This window comes from Garra rufa, chromosome 12 (assembly GCF_049309525.1).
Source record: "Garra rufa chromosome 12, GarRuf1.0, whole genome shotgun sequence".
Lineage (NCBI taxonomy): Eukaryota > Metazoa > Chordata > Actinopteri > Cypriniformes > Cyprinidae > Garra > Garra rufa.
In genome coordinates this window covers 18,779,113-18,791,965 of record NC_133372.1, presented here as the reverse complement: position 1 = coordinate 18,791,965, position 12,853 = coordinate 18,779,113, and the positions used below count along the sequence as shown (strand labels likewise).

Below are 12,853 nucleotides of genomic sequence, written 5' to 3'. Positions count from 1 at the left end.
CATTATATTTATAAAAATATTTATATATACTTGAAAATGAATGAATTAAAAAAAGATATATATATAAATAAAAAAATATATATTTTTTTACAGCGGTTGTCTAGTTAGGCCTTTGATTTTAGCGTTACCCTGGTGAAAAAAACAGCTAAAACCAGCCTAGGCTGGTTGGCTGGTTTTAGCTGGTCAACCAGCCTGGTTTTAGCTGGTCATAGCTGGAAGGCAGGCTGGTTTTAGAGGGGTTTTGGCCACTTTTCCAGCCTGGCCAGGCTGGGAGACCAGCTAAAACCAGCTACTTCCAGCTTAAACCAGCCAACCAGCCTAGGCTGGTATTAGCTGGTTTTTTGTATGTTTATATGTTAAAAAAACATCTCTTTCGTAAACTAGCTTCTTTCTTACTGCCTGTGTGAATATCCCCTTTACACACAGCTAATTTCTTGTTAGTGATTGAAGCTGTTTTTAACGCTTTTAGGAACGAAAGAGCAGTTCTTTTGTTTTGTGCAGTACAGATAACCTTACTTCTTGCTTAGGCTGTCACGGTTGCTAGGCGACCGAATATGAGCAACGGGTAGGGGAGGGAACTGAAAGAAGGGTAGGCTGTCCAAATTCACAGACACCTACTTCCAGGTTTTGCGGTCTTCGGAGGACCCCTCCTCCTTCAAACGGGTAGGAAGGATCCTAAGGAGGATGCAGACCCTGAATTTAGACACAGCCATTGTATTGTTCTTTCAAACTTATTCGCAAACGCGGAAGGCGCACAAAAACAAGGGGCGGGGTTTATCGCATGAACCAATCACAGCCGAACATAACCAGTCATGTCCAATCATATCGCGATGGAGGCATTGCCTGTTAAAATTGGGTCTGTTAATGGGCTCAGGGGAGGCTAGAGAGATGCCCGAGAACCTTTGCTATAACTATACCTGCTGGTGTCGCTGTTGGAAAGCGTTTCTTTAGAAAAACGAGTTATTTGAATATTTAATGTTATATTTTGTAATATTGGCATTGTTTTATTTTTGTACTATGACGTTTACATAGAAAAAATATAGAAAACCCTTTCTTTATGAACAGCTCCTATGGTTTCTTTTTTTTCACTGTGATGCTACAAAATCAGGATTTTGGAATGTAGCGACATCTTAATATCTAGGCTAAAAATTGGAGCATGCATGCTATAATGGAGGATGATGTTACCTTATACAAAAGGTAAAAGTTTCCAGACTAGCTACAAATGACATTAGTCATAAGGGTCATTTTTTTTTTTTTTTTTAAATAAGATTTTCATTGATGTATGGTTTGTTAGGATAGGACAATATTGGGGAGAGATACAACAATTTAAAAATCTGGAATCTGAGGGTGCAAAAAAAATCGAAATATTGAGAAAATCCCAATGCATATTGCTAATAAAAAATTATAAGTTTTGATATATTTACAGTAGGAAATTTATAAAATATCTTCATGGAACATGATCTTCACCTAAAAGAAGAATTGATCATTTTGACCCATATATACCCATGCTACTTAAGACTGGTTTGGTGGTCCAGGGTCACATATGCATTTAATATATGACTATATGTATATGACTAATATTGATATTATATGAGTTTTAATGAGCTAGTTAGCTTAATGCTGACAAAAGAGTAGTTTAAAAAATATAACAGTTGAAAAAAGTCAGCATGTCACATATGCGTTCCAGCAGCACAGTTGGGCATGGTTAACCGTGCCTAAACCATTCAGGCTGGTGGTGGTAAAGCACTTATAGATTTCAAAGATGAACCCTTTTGTGTCAAATGGAATAGGCCTACCACACAAATACTGAAAGACCCTTTGTTCTCCCGAACATATTTCATTGTATTTATAACTAGTTTCCAAAAAAGTAAAGTGAGTCTGTGACCTGTGTAGCTATTTACAGACCAGTGTAGTAGGAAGAAAAAGCAGAAACGTAGAACACAAGACAAACACTCACTATTTTACTCGCCGTTGGCCATTACAATCTCTGCTGGACGCACAGTACTTTTTCCCAGTCTGCCTCGGTTAGAGGTAAATAACCTCCATGCAAATTGGTTTCAGTAGCCCTGAGCCCCTCTTTTGCATCACTTCATTTAGCTGCTTTGAATCACTCACATTATTCTCCTTTGCTACTATTCAGTTTCATAAAAACCTCATGCTGACCAAGGGAAAATACTTAAGCTGCCATAAAATATTTGCATGCTTTTGCAATGGCACACTAGAATATAAGAGATGATGACCTCTGTTGAATTACTATCGAAAGGTGTGTGATCTCCCATGGTGTTTGGTAGTTAGTTGCATGTTAGCAAATGGTTTCATGTGAAATAAGTTAAGTGTGTATAGGCCTACTTTATGTTAAGCACATATGTGACCATAGACCACAAACCCAATCATAAGGGTAATTTTTTTTATTGAGATTTATACATCTGAAAGCAGAATAAATAAGCTTTCAATTGATGTATGGTTTGTTAGGATAGGATACTATTTGGCTGAGACTATTTACAACTATTTAAAAATCTGGAATCTGATGGTGCAAAAAATCTAAATAATGAGAAAATCACCTTTAAATTTGCCTAAATTAAGTTCTTAGCATATAGTTTTGATATATTTGTGGTAGGAAATTTACAAACTATCTTAATGGAACATGATCTTTTCTTAATATCCGAATGATTTTTGGCATAAAGGAAAAATCATCAAAATAAATTATGGCTTCTCTTGAAAGCTAGAGAGGGAGAAATTAGGCCTAATCATTCTGATTAAACTTGCATGTCCATAAGGCAAATACATTTTTTAAACCACATAGACTGTATTTATTAAGACAAAATCTGAAACTCTAAATCTGTAATTCCTCACTCTCTTACTTTTGAAAGATGAAAGTAAGAAATAACCTCCTTGGAAAATGAATCACGAGCTTCTCTAGTACTTGCCTTCGTTAGTCGCTAGGTGTCACTGCTTCCTTGTGAAACTAATATTTCTAAAGCGAAACATCACACGTGTTTGTTGACTGTACAGTATTATTATTATTTTTTTTTAATTCTGTTTACGTATTTGATGCTGTATTACTCAAATACTTAATAATATATTGAGTTCCATCGAGTTTGCAGTATTTAGCTATATTCATGCCTCGTTCTTGCTTTTTCTTCTTCTCCTTTTTTTATTTACTCAGCATTCGTGAGGCAAAATGAACATGTAAACAAACCTGTTTACCAAGTAAACTAAAAATTGTTTATTTTTTGGACTGTTTAGTTCAGGTACATCAAATTACTTATTCTCAAATATACCACTGTACTACTGAAAGTTACTTTTACTTTCTTGTTTTATATATTTTAAAACATATGTATGTATTTGTTGTTTTAGAATTGTGTTTAATTGCTTTTTTGCCTCGCATCTTTGCTATTATGCAACTGAAATAGAAGCATCACAAACTGTGCTTCTAGTTGAAAAAGCATGCACTGAAAATAGTATACCATTTGGACATATTTAGTGTACTGTTTTCAACATGCTATAATTGGAGACCCACTAATTATCATCTTGTATAATACAAGATGGATCGTATATGAATTGGGACGCATCCAAAGTTTATTTATCAAACGCACAACAATACAGTATGCAGCAGTAATTGCTGGCAATGACATATTCCTTCTGCATGCTCCAAAGAAATTAGAACTCGCTCGTAAATAGAGCAATTAAAGAGAAAAACAGATGAACATATACATATATAATGTACAAATTGTGCAAATACTGCAATATTCCTTGTGTGGCATGAATATTCCATGTGAGGCAAATAGTGATGAAAACATAGGCCTACCGTACCATCCCATGAAATACCATCCAGAGATAACCTTACTTTTTTACTTATTTACTTTTTTTTTAACCAGTAAGTAACTTTTACTAGTAAGTTACGGGCCCGCAGGACAACTCATTAAAATTTCACTCACTCGGATCCTCAACAAAGCAGGACTGTATCCACATGTCATTACAGAAGTGAGCGAAGTCTAATGGTGACCCAGCAGAAGCTGGCTCTCCTGCTGTGGAGAGGACACATGGCTGCGGGTTCTCTGTGCTTGAGTTCCAGAGCTTTGCTCGGGTCACACATTTCTGGAGGCTGCTTCCCTGACAACTGCCAACAAAGGGGGCATTGAAGAGAGGCACTTTGATGCCTAATCTACATGCGTTTGTACAGAGAAACCGGAGCCGCATTAAAGGAAACAGGTGCAACTAATTACAATGCTCTACAGTCCTTTCTCTTTCCTTCTCGCTCGCTCTCTATTCCTTTCTCTTTGTATTTATCGCTCTCCCTTTCATACGATGACTATCATAGAGGCCTTGGAGCGAGGGAGTTAGAAGCACAAATGTTAGGGCACATAGAGGGCGCAGTCTCTCCCGCACACCAGACATCAAAGCTGGCCACTTAAAAACATTCCATGACACTGCTGGCTGGCCCTGCTCACCAACGTGAAGTTGGCTGTTATTGAATAGCTTGATTTAACCTGTTGCCAAGTTAAATTAACCCGCTTTAGTTTCTCTCTTTTCAAAGTCTTGACCTGTGTCAGAAAAGTCAAATATGTAAAACAGGACGGCTGAGCATAAAAGAGCCTCGCCATGAAAGTTTAGCTTGGAATATCCACATGCTTGCCATGTTTTCCATATTAGTTGTGCATTAAACATATTCAAAAATATGAAACGGCACTGAGAGCAACTTTCCGAGACAAAAAGAAAAAAGGCTGTGACCAGGGGCGTCTAGGTTATTTATTTATTTTTTTGACAGTCCTGACTAATGTGGTGCTCTAGGTCAGGGGTTTATGCAAAGGTTCCCAAAAATATGTGACCCTGGACCACAAAACCAGTCATAAGGTTAAATTTTACAAAACTGAGATATATACATCATATGAAAGCTCAATAAATAAGCTTTCCATTGATATATGGTTTGTTAGGACAGGACGATATTTGGCCGAGATACATCTATTTGAAAATCTGGAATCTGAGGGTGCAAAAAATCAAAATACTGAGAAAATCACCTTTAAAGTGGTCCAAATTAAGTTCTTAGCAATGCATATTACTAATCAAAAATTACATTTTGATAGGTTTACAGTAGGAATTTTACAAAAAAATCTTCATGGAACATGATCTTTACTTAATTTCCTAATGATTTTTGACACAAAAGAAAAATCAATAATTTTGACCCATACAATGTATTTTTGGCTATTGCTACAAATATACCCCAGCGACTTAAGACTGGTTTTGTGGTCCAGGGTCACATATGAGGAAAAAAAGTTCCAACAAGATAAATTCAAAGTTGGAAACGTCTTGAAAAATGTCTTTTTCCACAAATTTTGTATGTATGCAAACTGAATAATAAGGTACACATTTCTAGTAATTGTGCAGTTAATTCTCATATTGTTTTTTCAGAAAGATTTGGAATATTCGGAATAACTAAATCAGTAAATAAATAAAATCAGTCTCAGCCAATATACTAAAACATACACTGTTTCGGTAATGACGTGAAAATGTGGGAAACATTTTTTTTTTTTTAAATCAAAGATATTTTTAAAATCAACAATGGAATAAAATGCAAAAATTATTCCAATATCATTTTCATAATTTAAAATTTAAAGTTTAGGGTTCTGGACAGCCATCTTCCAATTTAGTACCAATTAAATGATGATTTTATGTATATTCAATAGATAATAAAAAGGATCTTACTAAACATCTAAGATTTAAATACTTAAATTCCTTTAAATGTGTTTTTTGGTTGTGGGACAGCAGTTTGCACCAATTCTGTAGAATGGCCCATATACCCTTAATATTTTTTTTTTTTTTTTAAGTTACAAGTGCTTTTCACAGTAAGTGTCATTCTGTAATGTGTAAAAAATATTGCTTTAAACTTGTTTGTTCTCTAGTTAGGACATCATTTTGTTTGTCTGGTTTTCAAGTGGCAAAGAAAATCTGAAGAAAAAAAAAAATAATAAAATAAAATAAAATAATAATAATAATAATAAAATAAATAAATAAATATAATGTTTGTTTAATTTTACTTGCAATAATTATGTTATCAGAAGTTGCACTAAAAATGTACCCGTAAGTTAATGGGCCTGATGCTTTTAGCTGTGTTCAACAGTGATATCGATATGACCTCTGAACTTTTGCTCTCACACAGATGTAACCACTCCAGGTGATCGCTCACACTCAGCCTGGACGAGTGCATTATGAGTCCATGAGTCACATCTCTGGTGTCATTGTGCTTACGTCTCAAGGGCCTGCAGGGATCCTCCAGCTGGAGAAAGTTGAGAAGCCTTCAGCCTCTTCCCATCTTTCCCGTACAATAAAGAGGTGTGACTTACCCTGAGCGACAATGCTTCTGGGTGTCAGGTTCAGTCGGTGGACCACCCCCTGTATTCTCTAACTGCAAACTGCCATGACCGGTAAGATAATATAACTGATGTTAGCAGCAGGAACAATCAGGGTGGGGTGGAACCATCAAAACCTGTGTGTATCATTCACTGAAAACTGAAAAGCGACCAAATCAGAACAGCTTGGAGCACAGACAGGTGTCTCAAATCAAAGCTGCTTTCTTTGCTCAGAGCAGCTTCAGAGCCTTTTGAAAAGCACTGTGAAATCTGACCGGCCAGTTGGGTGATTTGTCTTCCAAACGGAGAAAAGAAAAGTTGGCGAAGATGAGAGTTGAAGGAGACTTTTGCACTAGTGTCCTGATCTCACTAGACTGCTTTTTAGAAGCAGAGGATATAAATTTAGGGCCTTATTTATGCCACAGCATTTTATTTCCAAGCATTGTCCTGCTCTCTTTGACAGCAGGAATTTGATGCGGAGGCAAATGGCCAAATCCGTAAAGATAAATCACCTCCAAATGTAAGGTGCTCAAAAACATAATGCATTATGGCTGGAAGAGAGTAGCTGGCAATCTGTAGCACACCTCAAAATCACTTTCAGATTTTTGAAAACAAGGCTATAAGCTGACCTTACCGTTTGGTGAAGTGGAGCGTATTTCCATTTTGGTGGCAGGTCATTTTGTGGCCGCTTAAAAGGCGACAGATACGTACGAGCTCCAGTGTGGCCACTTGGCTTTAAAGATCTATTTATAACGTAATGTTGCACACAGCATGCCTGTCATCAGCACACCGCCGACTAACCGCCAGTCCCAAACGACTGATAGACACACTGTGTAAATCACTGTCTCCACTTCAGGATGTGGATACAAACCACAAGGGGCCTTCGACCGGCCACACTCAAATGTGACTTTGTTTTTAGCAGCGTGGGCTGACATTTCCCCCGAGCTCTGTCTGAGGATCATGCTTGTCTACCATCTGAAACGGGACAGTGAAGTCATTGTAAATCACGCATTAGCCTTTAGCGTGAGTCCGTCAGAACATGACTTACGTTCTCATCAGCGTTGGGCCGAATCCAGTACACCGTACATTTCATATTTTGCACACCGGCTGATTAAGTAGAGCATTAGAGAGAGGAATGCAGGTCTGAGTTTGGGTCCCTGGAGGAAAGGGATGAGGAGGTAGAGGTTGGGTCAGGTTGGGATTAGGGCTCAGCGTACTTCCAGCCAAACTTCCCTCTCAGGTTTACTTAAGTCTTGGCCTTCTACTATTGCAATGTTGAAATACTCAGTCAGGCTGTTGCATAAATACCATAAAACTTGTATCTGTAGAGAACAATGTAGCCTTGTTTATTTAATACCCTAAATATCATGGATAGACCTTATTTACATTTGGGATTAAAGGGATAGTTCACCCAAAAAAGAAAATTCTGTCATTAAAGGCACAATATGTAAGTTTTCGCCACTAGAGGGCGCATATTCAAAACAAACAAAGAAACAAAGGCGTAGTTTGATGATGCAGTGATTGAGTGTGGAATCATGGGAGTTGTTGTCTTCATCCCCACAGCCGATGCAATCCGTTGGGACTCAGCGCTATTTTATCATACTAGATACATTTGAATGTGTTGAAAGTAATGTTATAATGCTACTCTGTGCGTTTGTCACCTGTCTAATAAAATGCATGTTTTCTACAAAATAAAACTGGAAAATCGAGGGTGTATGACGTTATATGCAGGCAACACAATAAAACGGTCCATAACTACACTAGTTAAAATCAGAGGCGGACAGTATTAAAGTATTTTTTCTCTGCTTTAAAAGTACTTTTCAGGTGTCTGAGTGTTTTTCTTTAGAAAAATTAACTTCACAATGTTCCAAAGCATAATAATGTACTTTTTACTGCACTACGTTTCATTTTAAATATAATTTAATGCTTAATTACATTAGAAATCAAGTACTTTCTTACTTTTACTTCAGTACTTTAGTAAACGTAATACAATGATTTACTTGAGTACAAGAAAATACTAATGTTCTGAAGTATTAAAGGTAGAAAAAAACAATAACTTTTATTAATGAAATGTAGTGTAGCAAAAGTTTTCCATGGAAAAACACATAAAGTACAAAAAATTTACTTGAGGAAAATAAAAATAATTCACTACTGTCCACCTGGTTAAAATTGCATATTTCTCTGGATTTAAACATTCTTCTGAACATTTGGAATAAAATATTTGTACACAAGTCAGCAAAATATCTAACACTTTTATAGTGGTTTTTGGATATTTTAATCAAAAAGTCTTACATATTGTTCCTTTAATTACTCACCGTCATGTCATTCCAAACCTGTAAGACCTTTGTTCATCTTCAGAATAAAAACTAAGATATTTTTGATGAAATCTGAGAGCTTTCTGACTCTATAAACACAGCAACGCCATTGACACGTTCAAGGCCCAAAAAGGTAGTAATGACATTGCTAAAATAGTCCATTTGACATCAGCGTCGAAGCTTTAGCATCAAATTACCCTGCTGAAAAAAACAGCTAAAAACCAGCCTAGGCTGGTTGGCTGGTCTTAGCTGGTTTAAGCTGGAAGTAGGTGGTTTTAGCTGGTCTCCCAGACTTGCAAGGCTGGTCAGGCGGGTTTTAGCTGCTTTTAACAAAACCCCTCTAAAACCAGCCTAGGCCTTTAGACCAGCCTTTAATTGTTGTTGTTTTTTTTTCAGCAGGGTAAGGTTGAACTACTGATGTCACATGGACTATTTTATCGATGTCCTTACTACCTTTCCTTCCTTTGGCCTTGAATGTGGTAGTTCTATTGCTGTCTATGCAGGGTCAGAAAGCTCTCGGATTTCATCAAAAATATGTTAATTTATTTTCCAAATATAAACAAATGTCTTAAGAGTTTGGAACAACATGAGGGTGAGTAATTAATAACAAAAATTAACTATCCATGGTGTCAATAAAAGTGTGAAGCGGCTGTTGTGAGGAGTGGAGGATACAACTCCGTCATCTTTTAATAGTCAACCAGATATATGTATCTTACTAGATTTAACATGAATGTTGGAATCAGATGTGCCTTAGTGCCTTCCAACCTCTGTATACCATCTGAGAAGCATTTTTAGGTTTTGGACATAGCTATAGTTTATTTATTTGTCTGGAAAAGGGAGCAGGAAGTAAGTGGCGTTCCGGGGGTGCTTGACTGACATGTCCAGTGTTCTGTTGGAAGTTAAATGCATTTACTGTTCTCTCCTCTCACACAAAGTGAGGGCTATGATGATCCTAATGCACCTGAGAGCCCAACAATGGGCCGGCTGATAGCTCCGGCAGAAGGTCTTCCTGCACCCCAGACACAGTCTCCTTTGTCCATTAACCTGCCAACGGCAGGCCACTTGTCTCTCTGATCATGTGTAAGAGGCTGGAGGGGACAGAGTGACAATAAAATGCACACCAGTGTCCAGTCGTGTATATAGACACTCCAGAGCTCTGTTTAGCTATTCCATTTCCGTTGTGCTTACATTTGTAAGCAGGGCTGTTGTTCTTACATCATTGCAAATGAAGATGCGTTTGCAAGGATGTGACTCTGACAAGAGCAGTACATTTGTTTGTTGAAACGTCTCCCTCGCTACAAGGTGTTAGTTGAGAAAATCAATTCAGGTTGCTCTGTCTAAGAGTTCTTGAGTGCTCATCCAAATCAGTTAAATGAAGAGAGACTGTGAGCGCGTGTTGGTGTGAGCCAAAGTAAAAAGCAATAATTGCCGCGTTCAAAGACAAATTACTGAATCTGCTCACACAAGATAAATAAATGTTGGTTAAAGCTTTTAGCCTAGCAAGTTAATAACCTTTGTTTTACATGTAGATGAGTGCAGAGCTAATCTGAGGAATATAAATGTTGTACCACACCTCGTGATCCAAACAGTGAGCTGTATTCTCTCATTTCCTGCACCCCATCAAAATTAGTTCAAACAAAAATACGACAAAAAAAAGACCCTAGACCAACATAACATTTATTTCTGTGGTATGAATTTGGTCAGAGCCGTTTCATAGCCACATCTGCAACTAATCCATGACCTGCTGGGATTTGTAAATAGAGTACAGTGAAGAGTTTGTTCCACTAATGCATTATAAACATGGAGGAGGGCTCAGGGCCTTTGAGTTTAGGGTTACATTCAATATGGAACCGGACGCTGCACTAATGCAACACTTTGCACATGGTTTGGCGTTTTGGAATTAATCATTTTCCATTGAAATCCCACTGTCCTTGTTCTTTATTTTTGCGCAAAGCAGAGAGAAAGCTGTCGTCTCGATTCAGAACCTCAGTGTTTTCGGAAACGGGAGGAGAAAGGAAATTTGACAGGAACATAAATTCTTCCTTTTCTCTCTCTTTTTCCTACTCAGTTTCTCTCAGTGTTTTTCTCGAAGGCCCTGCTTAAAGTGGACAGCAGGAGCATTAATCACAGCCACGACTGCAGACAAACAAGGAAACTCACTCTTCGACCACGGCAACAAGACAGTCGCCTCTGCCCTGTGCCGCGCTCTTAATGAAAGCTTTATCTTGTTAAACCACCAGCAAAACCAGCCTCAGAGAGTCGATCAGCTCCTCTTTGCCCCCGAAAGCTGTAATGTCTTGTAGAACTCGTGTGAATATTCTACATCGTGAAAAGCGGCCCACCCTGTTCTCTTGTCTTTGTCCCTGCTTGGCGTGATTTCTTGGTTTCACTGATTCTGCACTCAGGTTAAAGGCCATTTTCCCATGCTGCTCAAAAACGTCAGCTCAAATGAGACGCACCGCAATGAGAGTTAAAAGGACATCAAAATTGGTCTGCTGTCATCAAGGGTCTGTCTTATCCCTATTTGCCTTTCTCCAACCGATCCATCAGCGAGGTCTGATCAAAAAGGGATACCGTGTCTTCCAGCATTCCTTATTCGTGGGGATGAGTGTCCCTGACTGTCCCTCTGCCACCACTTCCTGTCAGCCAAGCCTGAAACAAAGACCTTCTCTCTCTAACTCCTTTTCTGTTCCTCCTCTCTCACTCGCTCTCTATGAGCCTAAGAATTGGGCATGAAATGCAACACATATTTATGAGATTATCTACTGTCTCGTGTTTCATTTCCATGTAGAAAGGAGAACATTTTTCATTCCCTCTGAGTGAAAACATGTGAAAAGGACAAAATGATTTCGGTGCTGTTGTTGTCCTCAGATCTCCAAGGGGACGTTAATTCACATCGATCTTGTTTTGAACCAAGGCACCCCCCCCTCAATACCATTAGAATGATAACAGCCTAAAATAATTCTCTATCCCACCTCCCTCCCGACACGTACGTACAAACACTCGTACACAAACAATCTGTATAGAGATAATCCCAAGAGATGGATGCGCACAAAAACAGCCCAAAATGAAAAGGTCACTGAATTCTAAGCTGATTCAAAATGAAGCAAGTGAGGTTGTCAGCACGAAATGCAGCACAAGACTTCTTTGTCTCCTAAACAGTCAAAAGTTGACACAAGAGGAGTGATCAGAGGAAGACTCTGTGAGGGGGAAACGTGCCCTGAAGCAGAAGCAAGAGAGGGTGATAGCATCAGAAAGGCCTAAATCATTTCTTTGAGCTTTACATAGCAAAAAACATGATGTAAAAACATTACATTACAATCAACCTTGCTCTAAGGCCTCTCTTCTCACTACAGTCAGATGCAAAAAATAAAACTGCACATGAATGGAAGTGAACTAAAGTGTTTAGGGTACTGTTCCAACAATTATAACACCAAGAATTCTAAACAGAACGTCACATGGGCGTATTCCATGTAGTCATTAACCTGAGAGGTCAAGTAAGAGGGAGAATGTAGGAGGACAGTGTTTATGCAGCATTACTTTCTGACTTCACAGGTCCAGGGTTTGCCAATGTGTTTTTAATAGAGTGAAAGAGTTCATTGTTGTTCTAGCACTTCACAATAACTGTATGTAGTTACCAGTGGTGTGCAGTGGTGTTCTGAGATGAGGAGGCAAAATCCTCACGTTTATTTATTTCTTTTTAAATAAATGTAAACTCATGTCCTTGTAACATTTTCTTGTCTATTTTTTATTATTAGTCTTCCCATTAATGCCATTGTATTGTCCATTCAGACTGATTCACAAACACAAGAGGCAGAATTTATTGTATCAACCAATCACAGCCGATCATATTGCGATGGAGGCATTGGGTCCTCTCACATGACTTCCCTCCATTCATTCTTAACCCTTAAATGCACAAATGTTTCACCAATCATTATTACAAAGCACGGATAGATCTCTTAACTTCTGCAATAGCAAAAAACGCTCTTGATATTTTGAGAACAATTACAGAAAAATAAAATAAAGCATATTTTGTTACCTTTTGAAACTTAGAAGGGTTCAATTTGAGCAGATGATTTTACCATCTCCGCCATCCTTAGAGCGCACTTTCACAATACATTCAGCATCTGGCTCATGTTCACGATCGCAGCCATATTCTCAAAACTATCGTTTTTATTGACTTCAAAGTCA

General features: G+C 38.0%; 1 protein-coding gene across 1 annotated transcript in view; it reads left to right on the top strand.

Moving 5' to 3' along the window:
* hs2st1b (heparan sulfate 2-O-sulfotransferase 1b) overlaps positions 1–10,874 on the top strand; it is a 117,147-nt gene extending 106,273 nt beyond the window's left edge. The window contains exons 7-9 of the mRNA XM_073852525.1: positions 6,173–6,330; positions 9,598–9,715; positions 10,731–10,874. Of these exons, the coding sequence (XP_073708626.1) occupies positions 6,173–6,330; positions 9,598–9,715; positions 10,731–10,874 (420 nt within the window). The remainder of the gene's footprint in view (positions 1–6,172; positions 6,331–9,597; positions 9,716–10,730) is intronic.
* The last annotated feature ends 1,979 nt before the right edge of the window (positions 10,875–12,853 follow it).